This window comes from Mustelus asterias, chromosome 5 (genome assembly GCF_964213995.1).
Source record: "Mustelus asterias chromosome 5, sMusAst1.hap1.1, whole genome shotgun sequence".
In the NCBI taxonomy this organism is placed as follows: Eukaryota; Metazoa; Chordata; class Chondrichthyes; order Carcharhiniformes; family Triakidae; genus Mustelus; species Mustelus asterias.
In genome coordinates this window covers 24873987-24901922 of record NC_135805.1, presented here as the reverse complement: position 1 = coordinate 24901922, position 27936 = coordinate 24873987, and the positions used below count along the sequence as shown (strand labels likewise).

The 27936-nt window shown below is 46.6% G+C and overlaps 1 protein-coding gene across 2 annotated transcripts in view; it reads right to left on the bottom strand.

Moving 5' to 3' along the window:
• anapc1 (anaphase promoting complex subunit 1) overlaps positions 1 to 27936 on the bottom strand; it is a 248134-nt gene that overhangs the window by 28571 nt on the left and 191627 nt on the right. For both annotated transcript variants that reach the window (XM_078212275.1, XM_078212276.1), the window contains exons 36-40: positions 26893 to 26983; positions 26674 to 26727; positions 22384 to 22577; positions 19499 to 19585; positions 16626 to 16743 (exon numbers count right to left, since the gene is read on the bottom strand). In XM_078212275.1, the coding sequence (XP_078068401.1) occupies positions 16626 to 16743; positions 19499 to 19585; positions 22384 to 22577; positions 26674 to 26727; positions 26893 to 26983 (544 nt within the window). The remainder of the gene's footprint in view (positions 1 to 16625; positions 16744 to 19498; positions 19586 to 22383; positions 22578 to 26673; positions 26728 to 26892; positions 26984 to 27936) is intronic.

Sequence of the window (27936 nt, the reverse complement as noted above, 5' to 3'; positions counted from 1 at the left end):
CAAGATTGTTGTTACAGCTGAATAACTGGAAGGCCTGGGATGAATTTTACGTCCAGTTCTGTGACCAATCACTCAGCCATAATTCAATGCCAAAACACATCGACAACACTCTTGGCCATACACTGACCTACAGGCAACACCTCCAGAATGCTAGTGCCAAGGTCAAGATGAGCTAGCCATCGAGTTCAGGAAGCAAAGTGGAGAACATGCCGCTGTCTACATCAACGTTGGTGAAGCGGAAATGGTCGACAGTTTCAAGGTGTCCAGATCACCAACAATATGTCTTGGACCCTCCACGCTGACGCTATAGTTAAGAAAGCCTACTTGCTCAGAAGGCTAAGAAAATTTGGCATGTCAGCAATGACACTCACCAACTTTTACAGATGCACCATAGAAAGCATTCTTTCTGGCTGTATCACAGCTCAGTATGGCTCCTGCTCTGCCCAAGGCCGCAAGGAACTACAAAAGGTCAGAAATGTAGCCTAATCCATCACGCAAACCCTAGCCTCCCATCCATTGACTCTGTCTACACTTCCCGCTGCCTCAGCAAAGCAGCCAGCATAATTTAGGACCCCACACACCCCGGGCATTCTCTCATCCGCCTTCTTCCGTCAGGAAAAAGATACAAAAGTCTGAGGTCACATACCAACCGACTCAAGAACGGCTTCTTCCCTGCTGCTGTCAGACTTTTGAATGGACTTACCTTGCATTAAATTGATCTTTCTCTACACCCTAGCTATGACTGTAACACTACATTCTGCACTCTCTCATCTCCTTCTCTATGAACGGTATACTTTGTCTGTATAGCGCGCAAAAAACAATACTTTTCATTGTATGCCAATACATGTGACAATAATAAATCAAATCAAAAACCTTGTCAACACCGTTCAGAATCTTTTGTACTTCAATCAAGTCATCCCTCACTCATCCCATCTCCAATGGAAATGAGCTAGTCTGTCCAATCTTTGTTTATAGGACAATCCAGTCATTCTCGTTATGAATCTAGTAAGCCTACTCTAAACTGCCTCCAATGGCATTTACATCCTTCCCTAAATAAGGGGTATTCAAAATGTGATCTCAATAATTCCCTGTATAACTGAAGCTTAATATTCATATTTTTATGCCCAATTCCTCTCGTAATAAAGGATAGCATTCCACTAGCCCTCTTAATTACTTGCTGTACCTGCATACTAACTTTTTGTGACTCGTGTACGAGAACACCCAGATCCCTCTGCACCTCAGAATTCTGCAGTTGCTCTGTTTAAGTAATACTCTGCTTTTTCATTCTTCTTGTCAGTGAACTTTGCATTTTCCCACATTGTACGGCATCTGCCAGATTTTTGTCCACTTATTCAACCTACCTATATTCATCTGCAACCTCCTTATGTCCTCTTTACAACATACTTTCCTATCTATCCTTGTGTCATCTGCAGATTCAGCTTCCATGCCTTTGCTCCCCTCAACTGAGTCATGGATAAAAACTGGAAAAAATTGAGGTTTCAGCACAGACCCCCTGCGGGACTCCACTCATCACATTCTGCTAATCAGAAAAGGACCCATTTATTCATACTCTGTTTTCTGCCAGCCAACCAATTTTCTATTCATACTAACACATACGTTACTCCCTACACTTTGAGCTACATGTTCTGCCATAATCTTTGCAGTGCACCATATCAAGTGTCATCTGGAAATCCAAGTACAATAGATTGACAGGTTCCCCTTTATCCATGCCACATGTTACTGCTTCAAGGAAACAATTATTTGGCGTGCATAAGAGCTGTCGTTCTCTGATTGGCTGACAATTCTTGGCAGGCAGGACTTTTGTCCTCCGGGTCCTTGGTCCACGGGGACAGCTGCTGCTGGCTTGTTAGGTACCTAAGTGGCACAACACTGCCTTCCTGAACAACCATTATTTAGATCTGACAAGTTGTGTTCAATAGGCCAGTAGGATTTCATTTCAAGGTAAGCAATCTCATCATCAATAACTCCCGTAAAGGTCCTCAGGAATGGCAACTATTGCGTGAAAATCGAATTCCTATTCTTTCCCCTTCAAGCAAGTGCAAGTGAATACTGGCTTCTTGAGTTTTCAGCTCCTCTAGTTGTCACTTCTTGTGATCTTAAGTTTTAAGTTTAAGCTTTCAGTTCATTTATTAGTCACAAGTAGGTTTACATTAACAGTGCAGTAAAGTTACTGTGAAAATCCCCAAGTCGCCACACTCACTCGCCTGTCTGGGTACACCGAGGCAGAATTTAGCATGGCCAATGCACCTAACCAGCACGTCTTTCGGATTGTGGGAGGAAACCCGCACAGGGAGAACGTGCAGACTCCGCACAGACAGTGACCCAAGCCGGGATTCGAACCCGGGTCCCTAGCACTGAGAGGCAGCAGTGCTAACCACTGCGCCACCGTGCTGTGATCTTGTGCTTAAGATACACTCATAAGTTACCATGTGTTCTACGTCCACTACATTTCCCTCACCTACCATGTCTGTTACCTCCTCAAAGAATTCTATGATGTTTGCCAAGCATAGTTTCAAACCCGTTGAAATCTGCACTGGCTAAACCTAACCATTTTCTCTTTTCTTGAACTACGTGGCGATTTTAGCCTTGAAGACCCTAAAACATTTCCTACCACAGTTGCTAAGTTAATTGGCCTGTACTTATCCAGATTAGTTCTGTCTCCCTATTAAAGAGTGAGCACTGCATTGGCCACTCTCCAGTTCCCCAGCACACATTTACAATAAAAGGAGTTCTGAACTAATAAGTTCCAGGGCCACAGTAATTTCCTCCCTTCATCTCGTTCAGGATTCCAGGATGTATTCAGTCAGGCTCTGGCACATTGCCCTTCTCTTAGCTTAACTGTGGCACAGTGGTTAGCACTGCTGCCTCACAGCGCCAGGGACCCGGGTTTGATTCCCGGCTTGGGTCACTGTGCGGAGTCTGCACGTTCTCCCTGTGTCTGCGTGGATTTCCTCCGGATGCGCTGGTTTCCTCCCGCAGTCTGAAAGACATGCTGGTTAGGTACATTGGCCGTGCTAAATTCTCCCTCAGTGTACCCGAACAGGCACCGGAGTGTGGCGACGAGGGGATTTTCACAGTAACTTCATTGCAGTGTTAATGTAAACCTACTCGCGACACTAATAAACATAAACTAACTTGCCTGAAAAATCGCTTCTGTCCATCACAATATTGCTCACTTCAGTTTCAGGAATTGCCTCCACCCCAATATCCTTCTTAGTAAAGACCACTGTGAAGCACTTAGCAAGTATCTCTCACACAGGCAAGGAAAACGTTAGCACCTGATATTGAAAGTGCTTTTTGTTATAACTGCAAAAGCAGATTGATGACTGGTCTTATAAAACGTTCAACTACAATTTGAAAACCTTTAGAATTGTTATCTCCAGAATCATAAAATCCCTACAGTGCAGAAGGAGGCCATTCAGCCCATTGAGCCTGCACCGACAACAATCCCACCCAGGCCTGATCCCCGCAACCCCACATATTCATCCTGTTAATCCCCCTGACACTCAGGGCCAATTTTAGCATGGCCAATCAACCTAACCTGCACATCTTTGGAGTATGGGAGGAAACCGGAGCACCCGGAGGAAACCCACGCAGGCACGGGGAGAACGTGCAAACTCCACACAGAGTCATAGAGGTTTACAGCATGGAAACAGGCCCTTCGGCCCAACTTGTCCATGCTGCCCTTTTTTTTTAAACCACTAAGCTAGTCCCAATTGCCCGCATTTGGCCCATATCGCTCCATCTTATCCATGCAACTATCTAAATGCTTTTTAAAAGACAAAATTGTACCCGTCTCTACTACTACCCTTGGTAGCTTGTTCCAGACACTCACCACCCTCTGTGTTAAAAAATTGCCCTTGACACTTTTGTATCTCTCCCCTCTCATCTTAAACCTATGCCCTCTAGTTTTAGACTCCCCTACCTTTGGGAAAAGATATTGACTATGCACCTTGTCTATGCCCCTCATTATTTTATTGATCTCTATAAGATCACCCCTCAGCCTCCTACGCTCCAGAGAAAAAAGTCCCAGTCTATCCAGCCTCTCCTTATAACTCAAACCATCAAGTCCCAGTAGCATCCTAGTAAATTTTTTCTGCACTCTTTCTAGTTTAATAATATCCTTTCTATAATAGGGTGACTAGAACTGCACACAGTATTCCAAGTGTGGCCTTACCAATGTCTTGTACAACTTCAACAAGATGTCCCAACTCCTGTATTCAATGTTCTGACCAATGAAACCAAGCATGCCAAATGCCTTCTTCACCACTCTGTCCACCTGTGACTCCACTTTCAAGGAGCTATGAACTTGTACCCCTAGATCTCTTTGTTCTGTAACTCTCCCTACCATTAACTGAGTAAGTCCTGCCCTGGTTCAAACTACCAAAATGCATCACCTCGCATTTGTCTAAATTAAACTCTATCTGCCATTCATCAGCCCGCTAGCCCAATGATTAAGATCCCGTTGCAATCGGAGATAACTTTTTTCACTGTCCACTATGCCACCAATCTTGGTGTCATCTGCAAACTTACTAACCATGCCTCCTATATTCTCATCCAAATCATTAATATAAATGACAAATAACAGCGGACCCAGTACTGATCTCTGAGGCACACCGCTGGTCACAGGCCTCCAGTTTGAAAAACAACCCTCTACAATCACTCTTGACTGGTGATTGTCGAGTGTTCTCTTCCTGTTGGGGAACACTTCAGCGGTCACGGGCATTCGGCCTCTGATCTTCAGGTAAGCGTTCTCCAAGGTGGCCTTCATGACACACGACAGCGCAGAGTCGCTGAGCAGAGACTGATGGCCAAGTTCCGCACACATGAGGACGGCTTCAACCGGGATCTTGGGTTCATGTCACACTACCTCTAACCCCCACGACTTGCCTGGGCTTGCAAAATCTCACTAACTGTCCTGGCTGGAGACAATACACATCTCTTTAACCTGTGCTTAACCCTCTCTCTACTCACATTGTCTATACCTTTAAGACTTGATTACCTGTAAAGACTCGCATTCCAACCATTATTTTGTAAATCGAGTTTGTGTCTTTATATGCCCTGTTTGTGAACAGAACTCCCACTTACCTGATGAAAGAGCAGCGCTCCGAAAGCTAGTGCTACCAGATAAACCTGTTGGACTTTAACCTGGTGTTGTGAGACTTCTTACTGTGTTTACCCTAGTCCAACGCCGGCATCTCCACATTCTGTCAAGAAGCCAATTTTGTATCCATTTAGATAGCTCACCCTGGATCCCGTGAGATTTAATCTTATGTAACAATCTACCATGCGGTACCTTGTCAAAGGCCTTGTTAAAGTCCATGTAGACAACATCAACTGCACTGCCCTCATCTACTGCCTCAGGTCACACAGATGGTGACCTGAGGCCGGAACTGAACCCGGGTCCCCGGCGCTGTGAGGCAGCAGTGCGAACCACTCTGCCACCATGCCACCCACAAGTATGTTGAGCCAATATCCATTGGAGTTTAGAAGAATGAGGGGCGCTCTGAAACATACAAGGTCCTGAGGGGACTTGATGGGAGTAGATGCTGAGGGGATGTGGACCCTTGTGGAGAGTGGAAAGATATGGGGCAGAATTGAAAAATTAAGGGTCTCCCATTTAAAACTGAGATAAGGAAAATAGCTTTTCTCTCAGTGAGTCGTTAGTGTGTGGAATTCTTTTCCACAGTGGAGGCTGGGTCGTTGAATATGTTCCAGGTGAAGTTAGATTGATTTTTGACTGACCAGGGAGTCAAGGAATATGGGGGTGGTGTGGGGGTTGCAGATAGGAAAGTGACTCTGAGGTCACAATCAGACCTACCATGATCTTATCAAATGGTGCAGCCGGCTCAAGGGGCCAAATGGCCAACTCCTCCTAATTCTTGTGTCCTTGTACTGGTGTAGGAAATGCTATGATGGCTATTCAGCATTAGGAGAACTCTTTCTGAGATTAATGTTAAGGTACATTGTGTACCATATGTCCTCTACTTGTAGTAAACACAGTACCTGATCTGGTAATGCTTAATGATAATATTGTCAGAGAATACTCATTTCCACCAGAACGGACATCCTCTGTGTGGATGAGTACAACAAAAAGAACAAGGTTACTAGAAGGGGTTCCTGGATACCAATCACAGTGGTTGGTTTTCTTTCTTTTAACTTAAATTTAATTCGCCGCTTGTCGTACAGGACTTCAGTATTGCAGAATAAAGACATGTTATCAAAGCTTTTGTCTTGCACGCACTCGGACAAGTTTGCAAGAATACCAGATCTCATAAACAAATTAGAAGAATACCGCGTTTCAAAGAGAACAACAACTTATACTTCATGAGGAGAAGGTGCTGACTAGTTGGCAAGTGGACTCTGGTTGGTAGAGACATTGTCATGGAGAACGCACTAGGGAACAGTTAACTGCCAAGCTTTTTAAAAATTCAAACCAGGCAGGTCAACTTTTGATTGGCCAAGTCATTGCCATGGGCATGAACTAGAGAATGGCTGACCCTTAGCTTTTGTTAAGTTGGAACCTTGGTTCCGACCGTCACACCGGACCTTGGTTCCGAACGTCACCCCGGACCTTGGTTCCGACCGTCATCCAGGACCTTTCTGTTTGCAAAAGACAGGGCCATGTGTGTGTGAAGTCGCTTCTAGCACGAAAGCTAGAAGTTTAAGCATTGGCAGAATGAGGTTAGATGTCAGGTGGTAGTTCCCATCCCTCGGAATAACGAACAGAGGGCCTCCAGAACAGACTGTTGCTCATGCAGTGAACCGTGCATTGTTGAGTCTCTTAAAGCAAGAACTGGTCAGGTTTCTGGCCCGGGGGGGGGGGGGGGGCACACGACAACATTAATCAGGATCTGACTGGGGTTTCACAGTATCACTGGGTGGTGGTGGTGGGGTGTGCATCCAAAAAGATTTTTCGCCATTTTCTTCCCCCGCTAATTGGTCTGTGTTTTAAATCTGGTTCTCGGTGAAATTGCATATTGTATATATCATGTATGTATAATATGATGAGTAAGGCAGTGCAAGGTGTGGGACAAGCTGGATTTCCTAGTAGATCTCTTACTATCCATTGTGGCTTGTGTGTGTTTCTTTTATTTGTCCGGGTGCTCCGGTTTCCTTCCACAGTCCAAAGATGTGCGGGTTAGGTTGATTGGCATGTTAAATTGACCCGAGTGTCAGGGGATTTGCAGGGTAAATATGTGCGGTTACGGGAATAAGATGGGAATAAGATTGGTGCTGACTGGATGGGCTGAATGGCCTCCTTCTGCACTGTAGGGATTCTATGATTCTATTCTATGATTCATTCGTGGGACATGGGCATCACTGGCTGGGCAGCATTTATTGCCCATCCCCAGTTGCCCTTGGAGGGCAGTTGAGAGTCAACCACATTGCTGTGGCTCTGGAGACACATGCAGGCCAGACCAGGTGAGGACGTCAGATTTTCTTCCCTAAAGGACATTCGTGAACCAGATGGGTTTCTCTGACAATCGGCAATGGTTTCATGGTCATCAGTAGATTCTTAATTTCAGATTTTCTTTTATTGAATTCAAATCCCAATATCTGCCATGGGTGGGATTCGAACCTGGGCCCCCAGAACATTCGCTGAGTTTCTGGATGAACAGTCTGGTGATAATGCCACTAGGCCGCCGCCTCCTTGTAAATACAATGTGTGTAGGAATATAACTCTGCAGCCGCCATTGTCTGCAGGGGGAAGTGGAAGGGGTATAATGCAGAAAAAACTATTGAGGAACAAAAAATAGGACAGGAAATGTGTGCAGACTGGACGATATTCGTTGGTGGAACTGCGTTTGAAAACGAGACCAAGAGATAATGATTCTTTTTCGTTGCTCCTGATCCCTTAAAGCCATTGTTCTGTGTTTAGATTCACCCAGGAAGTTCACTGGGGCAGTGTGAACAAAGAACAAAGAAAGTTACAGCACATGAATAAGGCCCTTCGGCCCTCCAAGCCTGCACCGACTACGCTGCCTGTCTAAACTAAACCCTCTTACTCTTCCGGGAACCATATCCCTTTATTCCCATCCTATTCATGTATTTGTCAAGATGCCCCTTAAAAGTCACTACCTCTCACGGCAGCAAGTTTCAGGCATCCACTACCTCTGTGCAAAAAACTTGCCTCATACATCTCCTTTAAACCTTGCCCCTCACACCTTAAACCTGTGCCCCCTAGTAATTGACTCTTCCACCCTGGGGAAAAGCTTCTGACTATCCACTCTGTCCATGCCCCTCATAATCTTGTAGACTTCTATCAGGTCGCCCCTCAACCTCTGTCGTTCCAGTGAGAACAAACCAAATTTCTCCAACCGCTCCTCATAGCTAATGCCCTCCATACCAGGCAACATCCTGGTAAATCTTTTCTATACATTTTCCAAAGCCTCCACGTCCTTCTGGTAGTGTGGCGACCAGAATTCAACACTATATTCCAAATGAGACCTGACGAAGGTGGATACAAGACAGTTCCTTTTGAACAGCAGCTTCACAGAGGAAGCCGTGAAAACTCAATTTCGGGGAAACCAGGGTGTGAAGCTTTCAATACCGATCTTAGCTAGCAACCCAACACCCTGGTGCATTGCGGCTACTTAGGTGGCACCTTTTAATGCAACACTTGATGATGTAGAGATATATTGGAGTTGCAACTGGCTTAAAACACGGCAAAATGAAAGTGGCACAGAAGTCTAGAACACAGCTAATGTGTTACTGTACTTGTCCTGTGACAAAGACAAATATCTGGACAAGGAAAACCTCTGCCCTCACCGCAGCTCAGAGGACAACTATTAGTGGCTGAAATAATAAACAAACTGAAGTTAGCATCCAAGCGCGACACAGCACAGACTTCTGTCAAGACTGTGTACAGGACACAGCAGTCAGCGAAACCCATATTCCCCAAGAGATGACATTATACATCTGTGGAACTGCTGTGCTAATGTAAAGTGAGAAAATTGCCTTGAAGAGTTTCTCTCCACTTGCTGGTACATCAACCATTCAATAGTCATGATGTGGAGATGCCGATGTTGGACTGGGTTGGGCATGGTAAAGAGTCTCACAAAACCAGGTGGAAGTCCAAGTTTATTTGGAATCATGAGCTATCAGAGCGCTGCTCCTTCATCAGGCCAGTGGAGAGGTGGGTTCACAAACACGGCATATATAGACAGAGACACAATTGCAAGATAATGAATTAAATGGTTGGTATGGTATTTGTGGAGATCTTAATGGCCAGCAATAAAAAACACTGACTAGCCACATGAGTGGCTAAAGTGACCACTTTAGCCAGGCACTAATGCCTTGCACACCAATTACACAAGCAAATGCACTTCACATGGATTTTTTTACTTCACAAAAGTCTACCATCATTAAGAGCAAAGCATTGCAGCCTTTCCCTTTTCCAGTCTGAAATTCTAGCAAGAATTTATCAGGCAACACACCTTAGCTTTGTCATTGAGTCATATAAATTTACAGCACGGAAGGCAGTCAGTTCAGGCAGCACGGTGGCACAGTGATTAGCATTGCTGCCTCACAGCGCCAGGGTCCCGGGTTCGATTCCGGCCTTGGGTCACTGTCTGTGTGGAGTCTGCACATTCTCCCCGTGTCTGCGTGGGTTTCCTCCCTCACTACATACGTGTGCGGGTTAGGTTGATTGGCCATGCTCAATTTCTCCTTGTCAGGGAGATTGGCAGCGTAAATACATCGGGTTAGGGCCTGGGTGGGATCGTCGTCAGTGGAGTCTCTCCTCACCTGATGAAGGAACAGCGCTCCAAAAGCTTGTGATACCAATTAAACCTGTTGGACTTTAACCTGGTGTTGAGAGACTTGTTGCTGTGTTTACTACAATATTGCTAATTGTAGTCCAACAGTTATTTCGACACAGAAGGAGGCCATTTGGCCCATTACATCCACAAGGTCTTGCTGTAGAATACTCAAGTCAATCCCATTCCCCTGCTCGATCCCCCATCACCCTAAAATTTACTTCCCGCCTGTGCTCATCAAATCTCTTTTCGAAATCACCAGTCTAAAGTGTGTAAGTCCACCATTTTCGCCTGTGTTTTATCTGCTTAGCAGACAACCAATATATCGGAAGCAAAGAACACACAGTGATCTAAAAGCACTTGTACACTCAGCTTTTCATGAGAATGAGCATAAATATTTTGTGACCTCTTCTTGCTTCACCAGGAGAACTCTTACTGGCACGGTGGCACAGTGGTTAGCACTGCTGCCTCACAGCGCCAGGGACCCGGGTTCGATTCCCGGCTTGGGTCACTGTCTGTGCGGAGTCTGCACATTCTCCCCGTGTCTGCGTGGGTTTCCTCCGGGTGCTCCGGTTTCCTCCCACAGTCCGAAAGACATGCTGGTTAGGTGCATTGGCCATGCTAAATTCTCCCTCAGTGTACCCGAACAGGCGCTGGAGTGTGGCGACTAGGGGATTTTCACAGTAGCTTCATTGCAGTGGGAATGTAAGCCTTACTTGCGACTAATAAATAAATAAAATATCCTTTTACTATCACTGCAAAAAAGTTGATGGACCCACAGTACATGGGCAGGAGGAAACTCAGAATATCACTGAGTAAATCCCGAGGGAGGTTGCTGCGAACTATAATTACAGAGGCTAATGGCATAAAGCAAAACATAACCACAAGTGTTGCCTGCTTTATTTCCTTTGCTTCAACAAGTTTATAAAGTTTATTTATTCGTGTCACAAGAAGGCTTCCATTGACACTACAATGAAGTTACTGTGAAAATCCCCTAGTGGCCACACTCCGGCGCCTGTTCGGGTACACTGAGGGTGGAATAGCATGAAACACGCTGCGGGGCCACAGAAAGCTCATTTTAATACATTAGCATGTCATTAGCGAGCACTCTATTCCCCCCCCGCCACTCAACCAGATATTAAGTAGGCGCTGGCGTGGCAGCACCAATTACAATGGCTCACCTGGACGTGAACCTGACGTGGGGCTTCTGCCTGGGGTCGTAAAAGTAAATATAGCCCCGGGGGGGGGGGGGGGGGGGGGGGGAAACATTGGAGAAGATTGTTAGGGACAGGATGTACTCACATCTGGAAGAGAATTGGCTTATTAGTGATAGGCAGCATGGTTTTGTGAAGGGGAGGTCGTATCTCACAAACTTGATTGAGTTTTTTGAGGAAGTGACAAGGAAAATTGACCAGGTCAAGGCAGTGGATGCTGTATACATGGACTTTTAGTAAAGCCTTCAATAAGGTTCCTCATGCCAGGCCGATACAGAAGGTGAAATCATATGGGATCCGAGGTGAGCTGGTAAGGTGGACATAAGACTGGCTTGGGCATAGAAAGCAGAGAGTAGCAGTGGAAGGGTACTTTTCTAACTGGAGGTCTGTGACAAGCGGTGTTCCACAATATTCAGTGCTGGGGCCTCTGTTGTTTGTAATATATATGAATGGCTAGGAGGAAAATGCAGGTGGTCTGATTAGTACATTTGCAGATGATACAAAAATTGGGCGAGTAGTGGATAGTGAGGAGGATTGTCAGAGGATACAGCAGGATATAAATCGGCTGGAGACCTGGGCCGAAAGATGGCAGATGGAACTTAACCCGGACAAATGTGAGGTGATGCAGTTTGGAAGGTCTACTGCAGAAGGAAAGTATACAGTAAATGGTAGAGCCTTTAGAAATATTAGCATACAGAGGGATCTATGTGTTCAGATCCCCGAAGGTGGCAATTCAGGTGGACAAGGTGGTCAAGAAGGCATATGGCATGCCGGTCATTGCAGCTGTATAAGACTTTGGTTAGGCTGTATTTGGAGTATAGTACACAATTCTGGTCACCACACTACCGGAAGGATGTTGATGCAGTGGAAAGGATGCAGAAGAGATTTACCAGGATGTTGCCTGGTTTGGAGGATATGGACTATGAAGAAAGATTGAACAAACTTGGATTGTTTTCATTGGAGCGTCGGAGGATGAGGGGGGACCTGATAGAGGTTTACAAGATTATGACAGGCTTGGATAGAGTGGATAATCAGAGTCTTTTTCCCAGGGTCGATAGGTCAATTACTCAGGGCCATAGGTTGAAAGTGAAAGGGGGAAAAGTTGAAAAGAGACATAATCATAGAAATCATAGAATCATAGAAACCCTACAGTGCAGAAGGAGGCCATTCGGCCCATCGAGTCTGCACCGACCACAATCCCACCCAGGCCCTACCCCCACATATTTACCCGCTAATCCCTCTAACCTACACATCCCAGGACTCTAAGGGGCAATTTTTAACCTGGCCAATCAACCTAACCTGCACATCTTTGGACTGTGGGAGGAAACCGGAGCACCCGGAGGAAACCCACGCAGACACGAGGAGAAACATAAGGGGCAGGTTTTTCACACAGAGGGTGGTGAGTGCCTGGAATGTGCTGCTGGAGCTGGTGGTGGAAGCAGATTCTATAACAACGTTCAAGAAGCATCTGGATAGATGCATAAATAGGCACGGAATAGAGGGATATGGACCATGTAGAGGCAAGAAAATATTAGAGAGGCACCCGTGTCAGCACAGACTTGGTGGTAGAAGGGCCTATTCCTGTGCTGTACTGTTCTTTGACTTGGCCAGGCAATGGCCTGCCAATGCCCCCTGGAACTGCCTCTTGGCACAGGACTCTGCCAGGTTGACAAGATTATCTGTTTATTAAGTTGTTGCATTTTCAAAAAAACGCATGTAGGTTTGTCCAGCACAATTTCCCTCTCGTAAAACCTCACCAATTTTTGATTTCCTAAGTGCCTTATGACCATTTCCTTAATAATAGATTCTAACACATTCCTGACGACCAATGTTAAACTAACGGCCTTTCTAGCATAGCATGGTTACATTTTCTACCTTCCAATCCACAGGAACTATTCCAGAATCTAAGGAATTATGGGTGATCACAAGCACCATACCCAGTATCTCTGCAGCCAGCTCTCTTCAAACCCTAGAATGTAAACCATCAGTCCATGGGGTTCTGTGAGGTCATGCATTTTGGAAGGTCTAATACAGATAGGAAATATAAAGTAAATGACAGAACCCTTACGAGTATTGATAGGCAAAGGGATCTGGGTGTACAGGTACACAGGTCACTGAAAGTGGCAATGCAGGTGAAGAAGGTAGTCAAGAAGGCATACGGCATGCTTGCCTTCATCGGCTGGGGCATTGAGTTTAAAAATTGGCAAGTCATGTTGCAGCTTTTTAGAACCTTAGTTAGGCCGCACTTGGAATATAGTGTTCAATTCTGGTTGCCACACTAAGGATGTGGAGGCTTTGGGGAGGGTACAGAAAAGATTTACCAGCATGTTGTCTGGTAAGGAGGACATTAGCTATGAGGAGAGGTTGGAGAAACTTGGGTTTGCTCTTGCTGGAACGACGGAGGTTGAGGGGCGACCTGATAGAAGTCTACAAGATTATGAGAAGCATGGACAGAGTGGATAGTCAGAAGCTTTTTCCCAAGGTGGAAGAGTCAATTACTAGGGAGCACATGTTTAAGATGCAAGGGGCAAGGTTTAAAGGAGATGTACGAGGCAGATTTTTTACACAGAGGGTGGTGGGTGCCTGGAACCCGCTGCCGGGGGAGGTAGTGGAAGCAGATACGGTAGTGACTTTTAAGGGCGTTTTGACAAATACATGAATAGGATGAGAATAGAGGGATATGGTCCCCGGAAGGGTCGGGGGTTTCAATTAAGTCGGGCAGCATGGTCGGTGCAGGCTTGGAGGGCCAAATAGCCCGTTCCTGTGCTGTAATTTTCTTTGTTCTTTGAAGGGAGGGGGCCCTTGCACAGTATAAACACCCTCTTCATAATTTTAAAGACCTCTACCAGGTCATCTCTCAGCTTTCTCTTTTCCAGAGATGGTGAGCCATTGGGGAGGTGGTGGTTCAGTGGTTTTGTCACTCACTAATAATCCAGAGAGCCAGGGTAATGCTCTGGGGACCTGGGTTCGAATCCCACCGTGGCAGATGGTGAAATTTGAATCTGGAAAAATCTGGAATTAAAAGTGTCGTGGAACTATTGTCGAGTGTCATAAAAACAAAAAACCATCTGGTTCACTAATGTCCTTTGGGGAAGAAAATCTGTCGTCCTTACCTGGTCTAGCCTACATGTGACTCCAGAGCCACAGCAATGTGGTTGACTCTTAAAATGCCCTCTGAAATGGCCTAGGGAGACACTCAGTTCAAGGGCAATTAGCAATGGGCAATAAGCGTTGGCCCAGTCAGCGACACCCATATCCCACGAACAAATAGAAAAAATAATCTTGTGAACCAGACATCGGCATACAGAAAGGACTACACATTGACAAAGGGCGTGGGAACGGGCCACCTCCTCTGCTTGCTTATGTTATGGATCATCATAGTGTTGGCTCATTACACACAACCCGTTCTGCCATAATACTGTGGCTCTGGAATTTTCCTCCCCAGGGGAAGTCAATGCTTGTCTCTGAAGGAGGAGGCTCACATGAGAACAATGTAGATGGGAACCATATCCTGAAAGGAGATGTGAATCAAGAGTTCCCACAGCTAGGGCTGGAATTACAAAGTCATGTTTGTTTTAAAAGTTAAAATTTCCTTTGTTGGAATTTGAAAGAAGTCCTAATAGTCTTCAGAGATATTGATGCATTTCATTTCAGTTGTCCCTAAGTGGGTATAGTTTGAAGGATGCAGCAGTTAGCCAATACAGATATGATTTTGGGGCAGGCACGGTGGCACAGTAGTTAGCACTGCTGCCTCACAGCGCCAGGGACCCGGGTTCGATTCCCAGCTTGGGTCACTGTCTGTGTGGAGTCTGCACGTTCTCCCCGTGTCTGCGTGGGTTTCCTCCGGGTGCTCCAGTTTCCTCCCACACTCCGAAAGACGTGTTGGTTAGGTGCATTGGCCATGCTAAATTCTCCCTCAGTGTACCCGAACAGGCGCCAGAGTGTGGCGACTAGGGGAGTTTCACAGTAACTTCATTGCAGTGTTAATGTAAACCTTCTTGTGACTAATAAGTAAACTTTTATTTTTAAAAGTGATAGTGCGGAGCTCAACTTTGCTCAGGAATCCATTTCGGTGTGGAATCCGGTGTTACCAGATCGTTTGGTTGAGATAGCGGGGAGAAATGTTTCTTTTGAGTTTGTGGAGTTTTTGGAAAGACGACTGAAATCATTTTTTTTCTTGGGGATAAAGAGCCAGCAACTGTTGCCTATCCCTAACTTTCCTTGAACCGAGCTGTTTGCTAGGCCATGTCAGAGGGCAGTGAAGAGTCAATCACATAGGCCACATTGGAAAAGGACGGCAGATTTCTTTCCCTACAGGACGTGGGTTTTTATGAGGAGCGATGACAGTTTCACGGTCAACATTACTGAGACTTGCTCTCAATTCTGGATTTTATTGATTTTAACTTCCACCAGCTGCCATGGTGGGATCTGAACCCATGCCTCCTGGGGATTAGGCAGGGCCTACGGATTACTAGATAATACCACGAGGCGATTGCCAAAAACTACATTTTTCTTGTGATTTACTGGGCGATGGCCTAGTGGTATTATCGCTAGGCTAGTAATCCATAAACTCAGCTAATGTTCTGGGGACCCGGGTTTGAATCCCGCCACGGCAGATGGTGGAATTTGAATTCAATAAAGAATATCTGGAATTAAGAATCTACTGCTGACCATGAAATCATTGTCCATTGTTGGAAAAACCCATCTGGTTCACTAATGTCCTTCAGGGAAGGAAATCTGCCGTCTTTACCAAGTCTGGGCCTACATGTGACTCCAGAGCCACAGCAATGTGGTTGACTCACAACTGCCCTCCAAACAAGGGCAACTAGGGATGGGCAATAAATGCTGGCCAGCCAGCAATGCCCATGTCCCACAAATTAATTTTTTAAAATGCCACCATCGCCCCTTCATTCAATCTTCAATGTCAAAGTTAAAGTTTATTTATTTATTAGTCACAAGTAGGTTTACATTAACACTGCAATGAAGTTACTGTGAAAATCCTTTAGTCGTCACACTCTGGCGCCTGTTCGGGTACACCGAGGGAGAATTTAGCATGGCCAATCCACCGAACCCACACATCTTTGGACTGAGAGGGGAAACCGGAGCACCCCGAGGAAACTACGCAAGCACGGGGAGAACATCCGAACTCTATACAGACAGTGACCCAAGCCGAGAATCGAACCTGGATCCCTGGTGCTGTGAAGCAGCACTGCGAACCACTATGCCACCGTGCTGCCCCCCATGTAGTGCAATAGCTAGCATTTCTTTGGCACTAATCGGCCACATGTGCTCAGCAACAGCCTACTTGGCTGAGCTGCCAAGGTTGGTACATTCAATACAAGACAGACAAGTGCAACATGGGGAGACACATTGGTGCCTCTATTGGTGCATCTATTCTTTATGGGTCTACAGCCGGAGTCAGTTATCATTCTCAGGTAAGATGGTCAAATGACTGAGCTCCCAGCGACCACCAGCTGTAAAAATATCTGCGTGACGATATCCTTCATAATCTGTTTCCTCTGATAAATTAGTTTGCTCATGCATAATGTGCAAGATGCTGAAACCAAGAAGGTTGCGGCCAATAGTTCAATCTGCTTTGATTATAAACAGTCAACTCCAACTCACGTACCTTATAAGTAACCTTGATGAGGGCATAACATGGAGTGTTTGTGTCCACATCAACTGGCACTAGGAGACGTGGTTCAGCAGCAAGCACGTACAAATGCCTCAGTGCCTGAAGGTGATATCTGCATGTAGAAGAAAGAAAAAAATGCAATGACTCAGCCCTCAAGGTCTCCAAGGTCTTGGCCAAAAATTACATTCTTAAGTTTTTCCCTTGTGCATTTACGCTCCCCCACATTACTGCAGTCTGGAATGCAAAGAAACAGCGTGTCCTTTGAACAAGCGATCGCGCCCTCAGTTCTAAGCAACCAAGGTCAGACTGAGGCCAAAAAATAACAGGCAAGGGAGAATATCCTGTTCTCCGGAGAGTCCCTATCTTGACTGATATAAGGTCACTGGGGGATCGAAACCCTTGTACTTCTCCCACTCGCCCTCTTGGTCTGTCAGATTGCGTACCAGATTGGTAGCAGGACACACATCCGCACGTATTGCCAATTTTAAGCCACTCCATAGAATCCCTACCGTGCAGAAGGAGGCCATTCGGCCCATCGAGTCTGCACCGACAACCCTCCCACTCAGACCCTATCCCCGTAACTCCACATTTTTACCCTGCTAATCCCCCTGACACCAAGGTTAAATTTAGCGTGGCCAATCCGCCCTAACCCACACACCTCTGGAGTGCGGGAGGAAACCCACGCAGACATGGGGAGAATGTGAAAACTTCACACAGACACTCACCCAAGGTTGGAATTGAATCCAGGTCCCTGGCGCTGTGAGGCAGCAGTGCTAACCACCGTGCCGCCCTGAACCTGGTAATCTGAACAAGTGTCTGTGAACAATTTCTCCACATTTCCTATCTACTTCCACCAATTATTTTAAGTCTGTGTCCTCCAGTTACTGAATCACTTGCCAGAGGAAATAGCTTTCTTTACACTTGCTCTGTCAAAGCCCCTCACAATTTTGAATCCTTCTACTAGTCTCTCCCTTTAAACAGGCGAGTACCAAGGGAAGAATGGAGCCGAGATAGGATCAGGTTTTCTCAATGTGTCAAGTGCAAGCTGAAACAATGAGATAACAGGGGCAGTTCTGTTTGCAATACCTCAGGGGAGGACAGAGAAATGGGTTTCATGAAGTTGGGATGAAGTTAGAGGAAGTGCAGATAAGATCAGGGACATTATATGCATTAATGATTTGTTAGTGGGTGGCACGGTGGCACAGTGGTTAGCGCTGCTGCCTCACAGCGCCAGGGACCCAGGTTCGATTCCCGGCTTGGGTGACTGTCTGTGCGGAGTCTGCACGGGTTTCCTCTGGGTGCTCCGGTTTCCTCCCACAGTCAGAAAGACGTGCTGGTTAGGTGCATTGGCCATGCTAAATTCTCCCGCAGTGTACCTGAACAGGCGCCAGAGTCTGGTGACTAGGGGATTTTCGCAGTAACTTCATTGCAGTGTTAATGTAAGCCTACTTGTGACACTAATAAATAAACTTAAAACAGACAGCTTCTTCTCTTTTCACTTGAGGTAACCAGCATCCGCAGTGTTTGGTAGGAGCACCATGGCCCAGAAACATTTAGGAAGAGGAGACCATTAATTTATCTTTGACTTCAGCCAGTTAGAGGTCCTCCCACCATACAATGATAGCATCACCTCAGTCTGGAGGATTGGAGTGGAGGGGATGGAGAGTTACGGGTCCAAGAGGGAGACAGATTGCAGTCAGGGGAGAGAAGAAACAGAGATAGTCACAGCTCCCAATGGAAGTGCCTGAGGGTGGTGGGAGCTTCTTGAGTCAAGGGGTCAGATTTAAGGGAGACTCTCGGCAAAAAGCATTCTTTCTGGTTGTATCACAGCTTGGTATGGCTCCTGCTCTGCCCAAGACCCGCAAGAAACTACAAAGTATTGTGAACGAAGCCCAGTCCATCATGCAAAACAGCCATCGACTCCGTCTACACTTCCCGCTGCCTTGGAAAAGCAATCAAGCATAATCTAGGACTGCACCACCCCGGACATTCTCTCTTCCACCCTCTTCCATCGGGAAAAAGATACAAAAGTCTGAGGTCATGTACCAACCGACTGAAGAATAGCTTCTTCCCTGCTGCCATCAGACTTTTGAATAGACCTACCTTATATTAAGCTAATCTTTTTCTACACCCTATCTATGATTGCAACACTATATTCTGCACCCTCTCCTTTCCTTCTCTCCTGTATATGCTATGAACATTATCGGTATGTTTTGTCTGTAAAGTGTGCAAGAAACAATACTTTTCACTGTATCCCAATACATGTGACAATATTAAATCAAATCAAAAAAGGAACTCAATGTGGCATCAAGTGTGGAATTAGTCGAGGTGTGATCTTAGAAGAATGAAACTGAGGCCCCCGCTGAGGTGAAATTGTTCACAATCAAAATGGAAAGAGTAGAAGTAAAATAAATTAAAGTTTTATTAGTGTCACAAGTAGGCTTACATTAACACTGCAATGAAGTTACTGTGAAAATGCCCCAGTCACCACACTCCGGCGCCTGTTCGGGTACACTGAGGGAGAATTTAGCATGGCCAGCATGTCTTTCAGACTGTGGGAGGAAGCCGGAGCACCCAGAGGAAACCCACGCAGACACGGGGAGAACGTGCAGATTCTGCACAGACAAGCCAGGAATCGAACCCGGGTCCCTGGCGCTGTGAGGCAGCAGTGCTAACCACTGTGCCGCCGTGCCGCCCATATAGATGAACAAGAATGAAAACCCACCAAATAAAACCTGCCATGTCTGGACCGCAATGGGACTGGCCCTTCATAGAGCGGGGGAACCACTGCATAAAATCTGTGGGGCTCATAATAAAAAACACAAATTGATATTAGTCAGCTCCAATGTGCCCAAATATACACCTACCTATTGTCAGTGCTGTGAGCCGGGAAGCGAGGATATAGTGCACAAAGCAGAGCTGCGATTGCAGAATTAGACGTGCACAATGAGTATCTGCAACAGAGGTTTAAAGGGACAATTCAAAACACAAACGAAAACAGTTGCAAGAAGATTCATCCTTTTACAAAACGATTGTTAGAAGCAGGCTAGCAAAACCCACAAATTGTACCAATTTCAGTCACACACACAACAGCACGTGGGCAGGGTTTTATATCATCGCTGTGGCCGCACTGAACTTTCACCCGATTATCTCTCTCTCTCTCTCTCTATTCCGGTGTATTTTGTGGAGTCCCTCTGAAAGGTGAGTCACCGGGTGAGGTGTGGAGGGGTGCGGTGAGGGGAGTTGGCTGCGGTGAGCGAGGTGGGGCGAGTCGGTGATGTGCTCGAGATGGGTGGGGTGAGCGAGATGTAGTAAACAGACAGGGAGGGCCAGCAGGATAGGAGGTGAATGACTGGACTCGGGGGGGGGGGGGGGGGGGGGGGGGGGGAAGAAGAGAATGACTGGACGATGAGGCGTGGTGATGGGCGAGCCGGGTGTCACGGGTAAGCGATTAGATGGAGGCAGGCCGGCAGGTGACTCAGGGGCAGTTCAGATGAATGGAGGTGGATGTGACTGGGGAGGGTGCTGTGTGCTGAGTGATATGGACAGGGTGGATGAGATGGAAACAGGAGGACGACGGCTTTTTTATTCATTTGTGGGACATGGGCATTGCTGGCTGGCCCAGCATTCCTTGCCCATCCCTAGTTGCCTTTGGAGGGCAGCTGAGAGTCAACCACGTTGCTGTGGCTCTGGAGTCACATGTAGGCCAGACCAGGTAAGGACGGCAGATTTCCTTCCCTCGAGGCATTTTATGAATGGCCGAATGGGGCAGTTGGATGGCGTGAGTTAGTGTGGGGAGGAGCGAGTGCTGTGGGCAGGTGAAAAAGCGACAGAAATAAAATACATATTTAAGGCAGTGTATGTACGGTAATGAATTCCTTGGTATTAATTTACACCATTTAAATCACAATTGTGCTAAGTGGGAACAGTAGAATAATGAATACTTTGTACCTATCAAACGTAAGTATCTACTGACAGCAATTAGAAATAGTTGTGCAATTTTATTATGACTTGTTTCCCATCTCCCCTCAATTTTTCATGTCTCCTTTCCTGGAAGGCAGCTATTTTTACAGTGGCACATTGTTTATTTATTAGTCTCAAGTAGGCTGACATTAATATTCTAATGAAGTTACTGTGAAAATCCCCTAGTCGCCACACTCTGGCGCCGGTTCGGGTACACTGAGGGAGAATTTAGCATGGCCAATGCACCTAACCAGCACGTCTTTCGGACTGTGGGAGGAAACCGGAGCACCCGGAGGAAACCCACGCAGACACAGGGAGAATGTGCAAACTCCGCACAGGCAGTGACCCGAGCCAGGAATCGAACCCGGGTCCCTCCGGTTTCCTCCCACAGTCCGAAAGACATGCTGGTTAGGTGCATTGGCCATGCTAAATTCTCCCTCAGTGTACCCGAACAGGCGCCGGAGTGTGGCGACTAGGGAATTTTCACAGTAACTTCATTGCGCTGTTAAGGTAAACCTACTTGTGACACTAATAAATAAACTTAAAACTACATTGTTCACTCTGGGGATTAGGGCTGGGTTGAAATCATAGAAACCCTACAGTACAGAAAGAGGCCATTCGGCCCATCGTGTCTGCACCGACCACAATCCCACCCAGACCCTACCCCCATATCCCTACACATTTACCCACTAATCCCTCTAACCTACGCATCTCAGGATACTAAGGGGCAATTTTAGCATGGCCAATCAACCTAACCCGCACATCTTTGGACTGTGGGAGGAAACCGGAGCACCCGGAGGAAACCCAAGCAGACGTGAGGAGAATGTGCAAACTCCACACAGTGACCCAAGCCGGGAATCGAACCCAGGTCCCTGGAGCTGTGAAGCAGCAGTGCTAACCACTGTGCTACCGTGCCGCCCCGGTTGCTCGTGAAAATTTAAAAAACTTATTTTAAATGATGGCCTTTTCATTGCTGGGATCTGAGTTCAAAATCCAGGCCAGGCCTACAGCGTTTTTTCAATTTCATCGAATCCCTACAGTGCAGAAGGAGGTCATTCGGCCCATCGAGTCTGCACCAACTCTCCGAAACTGCACCGTATCCAGACCCATCCCCCTCACCTGATCCACCCAACCCATACATTACTGAGCACTAATTTAGTATGGCTAATCCACCTAACCCGCTCATCTTTCAGACTGTGGGAGGAAACCGGAGCACCCAGAGGTAACCCACGCAGACACAGGCAGAACATGCAAACTCCACACAGACTATCATCCACGGTCGGAATTGAACCTGGTGCCTGGCGCTGTGAGGCAGCAGTGCTAACCACTGTGCCACCCCCTGTAGTGTAAGCTCTGTAAAATAAGCACCTATCCAGTTCCTAGTGGGTGCAAGCTTACAGAGGAAAACTATCCCTAATTTGGCACCAATTGGTAATTTTATCAGATCAGCCACAAGATGGCTGCTGCGGGGGTAACAACGCACTGGTGCAGTGGGGGGCATTCTTCAAGGGCAGGTTGTTGGGCGTGGAGCAGAAGGCGTTTCGACAGTTGTGATGAAAGGTCATCGACCCGAAACGTGAACTCTGTTTCTCTCTCCACACACACTGCCTGGCCCACTGAGTCTTTCCAGCATTTTCTGTTCATTATCCGGAGTATTTTGCCTTTGAGCTTTGCTCTGAATCTGGCTGTCATTCGAGACTCGGGAAGCAGACGACACCTACACTGGGCGACTGAATCAGGAAGAGTTCAATCCCCCATCACATTTGCAAGTGAAATGCTGCTGAATTACCTTCCCCCTCCCAAGAACAGGAGACCAAGAGCCATGTGAGCTGCCATGTGAAAGCCGTAGTTCATTTCCCCTCCCGTTCTTTTATGCATGAACCGACACAGCTGGAGGACTTTCAGGTTCCCAGTGCCCGCCATCACTAAGGCGAGGGAAAGTAGAGCCACGCTCAAACAGGTTTCCAGATTATGGTGACCAGCCTGTGAAGTTAAAAGATAACCACCGTGAGAAAGTCAACCTGTTTGATCCTGAACTGCCCCCATCCCAGTTACTCATTTCTAAAAATACTCTTCTTGTGGACAAGCAGCGTTTTACCTTGACTGAAATGCAATGTTCCCCATAACTTCTCTTTGCTCTGGGCTTCTTGCACTGCATAGTCACTTTAAGATTGGCGCGCGGCCTTGCATGTGCGCCTCTTAAAGGGACCATGGCTTGCACGTGGCCTGTTTGTTCCCTGCGCCACCACCAGCCCACACATTTTAAAGGGAACTTTGCTAAATTGTTTGGGCAGGCAGCCTATTCCCTGGTCCCTCTTAAGGGGCCACGAGGTGGAGATGCCGGCTTGGACTGGGGTAAGCACAGTAAGAAGTCTCACAACACCAGGTTAAAGTCCAACAGGTTTGTTTGGAATCACGAGCTTTAGGAGCGCTGCTCCCTTATCAGGTAGGTCACCTGATGAAGGAGCAGTCCCCCGCCACTCACCTGATGAAGGGGCAGCCCTCTGAAAGCTCGTGATTCCAAATAAACCTGTTGAACTTTAACCTGGTGTTGTGAGACTTCTTACTGTGCCTCTTAAGAGGGCCTTTGAATCAACTGTCTGCAGAGTACAAATGTGCAACCTGAGCTCCCGCAACAACAACTTTCAGATTTCTTTAGTCCCGCTGACTGTATTGACGGCATTAATAACTACATTAAGAACATAACGAATCGGAGTGGACCACTCATAGAATGCTCCACCATCCATGGCTGAATTTTTATCCTGATTTCTCACTCTATCAACATATCCCTTAGTATCTAAAAAAGGCTATTGATCTCAACCTTGGATATCTTCAACACTGGAACCTTCACAACACAAATCTCTGAATGATGAAATTTCTTTACATCTCAGTCCTGATCCTGAGTGCAGTGCCACTGGCAAATCACCACCACCACATTAACTTGGTAAAAAATATGCTTTTATCTTGGACAAAGGAAAATGACCAGGCTGTACATACACCAGTCACTTTTAAAAAGGGGCATTTCATAATGGTGCTCATGACAAGCTAGGATTGTTCTTCTTACAGCAGGTAAGGTTCAGGGACGATTTAACGGAGGTGTGTGTGTGGGTTCAGAGTTATGAAGGTTGTAAATAAAATAGATAGGGAGAAAGAGTTTGACAGGATAGTCAGTAACCAGAGGACACATGTTAAAGGTAATTGCCAAAAGAACCAGAGCGGAGATGGGGAGAGTTCTTTCCACTCAGCGAGTTGTTTGTTGTGCCTGAAAGGGTGCCGGAAGCAGATTTAATGAAAACCCTCAAAAGGGAATTAGAGAAATGCTTGGGAGAGTGAAACATTTCCGGGTGGAGCAGGGAGGTGGGGCCGGGGTCGTGGGATTAATTCAACAGCTCTCCCAAAGAGCTGGGGCATGGGTTGAGTGGCCTCCTTCTGTGCTGAGAGATTCTATGATTTGAAGTCTTGAGTGATAAGAACCATTAACTGGGTTCGATTCCCTGCTTGGTTCACTACCTGTGCAGATCATAAAAATCACCTAGTCGCCACACTCCGGCGCCTGTTCGGGTACACTGAGGGAGAATTTAGCATGGCCAATGCACCCAACCAGCACGTCTTTCTGACTGTGGGAGGAAACCGGAGCACCCGGAGGAAACCCACGCAGACACGGGGCGAATGTGCAGACTCCGCTCAGACAGTGACCCAAGCTGGGAATCGAACCCGGGTCCCTGGCGCTGTGAAGCAGCAGTGCTAACCGCTGTGCCACCGTGTCACCACCTAATCCTTCCAATGCACGCTAAGGTGAGCTGCTTCCAGTTTTCGCAGCCAGCATTGGTGGTGTCAAGAGGAAGGAGGCTTTCAATCAGCAAAGTGAGACTGACAGGTCAGCTGCTGGTGAGGAGGGTGCTCTCACCATCAAGTTAAGCTGGAACAGGGAGATGCAGCAGACTGGAGCCGTCTTTCCATCTTTCCATTCTCGGCCATCATCGAAGAAAAGCAGCAATCACGGACACTAAGTTTTGAAATGTTCCTTACAATTCACGTCACGTATAAAAGGGCTGCAAACAGGTCACCCCGGGGTGAAAGCATCTCCCAGCGTGGGTTCTGTTACCGCAACCTAGATTGATGGGATAAAACGCCCTCTCGGGACAGTGCAGTTGAACTCTGCTTGGGGAGGGATGGAGAATGGGTTTGACTCCTGATCACTGTCCAGCAACACTTCCTGGGAGGGTGCATATGCAGATATTAGATGCCAATAGGATCATTGAGGGGAAGGTGATGGCCGAGTGGTATTAATCCAGAAACTCAGCTAATGTTCTGGGGACCCAGGTTCGAATCCCGCCACATCAGATGGTGCAATTTGAATTCAATAAAAAATATCTGGAGTTAAAAATCTACTGATGACCATAAAACCGTTGTCGATTATTGTAAAAACCCATAAGACATAGGAGAAGACCACTCGGCCCATCGAGTCTGCTCCGCCATTCAATCATGGCTGATATTTTTCTCATCCCCGTTCTCCTGTCTTTTCCCCATAACCCCCGATTCTTTTGTTAATCAAGAACCTATCTATCTCTGTTTTAAAGACACTCAATGATCTGGCCTCCACAGCCTTCTGCAGCAAGATGTTCCACAGATTCACCACTCTCTGGCTGAAGAAATTCCTCCTCATCTTTGTTTTAAAGGATTGTCCCTTTAGCCTGAGGTTGTGCCCTCTGGTTCCAGCTTTTCCTACTGGAGAAAACATTCTCTCCAAGTCCACTCTATCCAGGCCTCGCAGTATCCTGTAAGCTTCAATAAGATCCCCCTCATCCTTCTAAACTCCAACAAGTACAGACCCAGAGTCCCCAACCGTTCCTCATACAACAAGCTCTTCATTCCAGGGATCATTCTGTGAACCTCCTCTGGACCCTTTCCAAGGCCAGCACCATCTGGTTCACTAATGTCCTTTACGGAAGGAAATCTGCCATCCTTTCCTGCTCTGGCCTACATGTGGCTCCAGAGCCACAGCAATGTGGTTGACTCTCAACTGCTCTTGGGCAACTAGGGACGGGCAATAAATGATGACCAGCCAGCGATGCCCATGTTTCACGAATGAATTTTTAAAAACACATTTTTGCGAAATGAGTGTGATCATAGAACCATAGAAAATTACAGCTCAGAAACAGGCCTTTTGGCCCTTCTTGTCTGTGCCGAACCATTTTTTGCCTAGTCCCACTGACCTGCACTTGGACCATATCCCTCCACACCCCTCTCATCCATGAACCCGTCCAAGTTTTTCTTAAATGTTAAAAGTGACCCCGCATTTACCACTTTATCCGGCAGCTCATTCCACACTCCCACCACTCTCTGCGTGAAGAAGCCCCCCCTAATATTCCCTTTAAACTTTTCTTCTTTCACCCTTAACCTATGCCCTCTGGTTTTTTTCTCCCCTAGCCTCAGCGGAAAAAGCCTGCTTGCATTCACTCTATCTATACCCATCAAAATCTTATACACCTCTATCAAATCTCCCCTCAATCTTCTACGCTCCAGGGAATAAAGTCCCAACCTATTCAATCTCTCTCTGTAACAATTTAATCAATTTAACAAAATAATTCGACCTGAACTGGACACAGAATCATAGGATCCCTACAGAGCAGAAGAGGCCTTTTGGCCCATCGAGTCTGCACCGACCCTCCGAAAGAGCAACTGAGCTCGACTCAATCCCCCGCCCTAACCCCGTAACTCCGTGCACTGATCATTGCCAGTCCTCCTAACCTACACAGCTTGGAAACTAAGGACAATTTAGCACGGCCAATCCACCTAAACTGCAAATCTTTGGAGCGTGTGAGGATACCAGAGCAGCCGGAGGAAACCCACGCAGATACGGGGAGAATGTGCAAACTCCACACAGACAGTCACCCAAGGCTGGAATTGAACACGGATCCCTGGCACTGTGAGGCTGCAATGCCAACCGCTGCACCATCCCGTGCTTGATAAAACATCTCTTTACCTCAATGAGTACAAAAATATAAGAAACACTACAATTTAACCCCACAACTATGAATTGATTATAAAACGTAAGGAGAGAAGAAATGAAACTTACCAGCGCTGCCACAGGTGAGGAGACAGATTCCAGAAACATTTTCACGTATTTGTGCTAGACAATAAAAACAACTAGTTACCACAGTTTGACATAAGAGTCACTTTCTGACATATTAACTGGATTCATCAGCCAACAACAACCCCCGCAAAGTGACAAAGGCCTCGTCAAGGGACGGTCTCCATTTTGAAAAACATCACTGAATTTGATGACATTACCTACCAAACAATTGAAAGCTGCTGCATTAGAAGAACCTGCAAATCGAAGGCCCAATGCCATACAGGCACCAGCGATGATGTTGATATGAGCTTGGCTGCAAAGAAGTTATGAGAGGAGTGTGAAAATTACGCAGAGGACGAGCGACACTTTATTCATGGACATTACTTGCTTGTTAGAATGAATTGCTATTTGACAGTCATAAAGTCATAGAGGTTTACAGCACGGAGATTGGCCCTTTGGCCTAACTTGTTCGCACCACCCTTGTTTTTAAATCACTAGCTAGACCCAATTGCCACCACCACACGATGGCGAGTGTGAAGGAACTCCAGGTTTTGAAACAACTAACTGGCTAAGTTCTAAAAAAAATATACAATTTCAGTCCCCCTGTCTTCTCGCGCTGTTAGTGGTGCTCGTTGGGGGATAGGCAGGGAAACCAGGCTCACCAGGACAGGAGGCGATGGCCTAGTGGTATTATCGCCAGACTATCCAGAAACTCAGCGGATATTCTGGGGACCCAGGTTCAAATCCTGCCACGGCAGATGGTGGAATTTAGACAGTTACACGGGTAAGATGGGTATAGAGGGATATGGGCCAAACGCGGGCAATTGAGACTAGCTTGGGGGTTTAAAAAAAAGGGTGACATGGACAAGCTGGGCCAAAGGGCCTGTTTCCATGCTGTAAACCTCTATGACTCTGACTATGAAAAATGGGAGTATTGCAGGTCTTAGTATCTAATTTGGAATGTTTTCTTTTCAAAAACCTTTTACTTTTCATTCACCTCACAATTTACTGATTATTATTTCCTGTTCTTTTGAACTCCATCACTCGCTTTCCGACACTAGCAGTTCAGACTGAATCATATCAGGAACTTCTTCCTCTGACTAATCTGACAGAGAATCACCTCCTTCCTCCGCTGTCACACCACCTCAGCAAACTGAGCCACCAGTTTCAGAAAGTCACTCGGCTGATCAAATCTCAGATGTGTTTGGAAGAGGACCTCAAAAAAAGGAGGGAAGTTAAAATGGTGTCATCTTATACTCTTCAGAT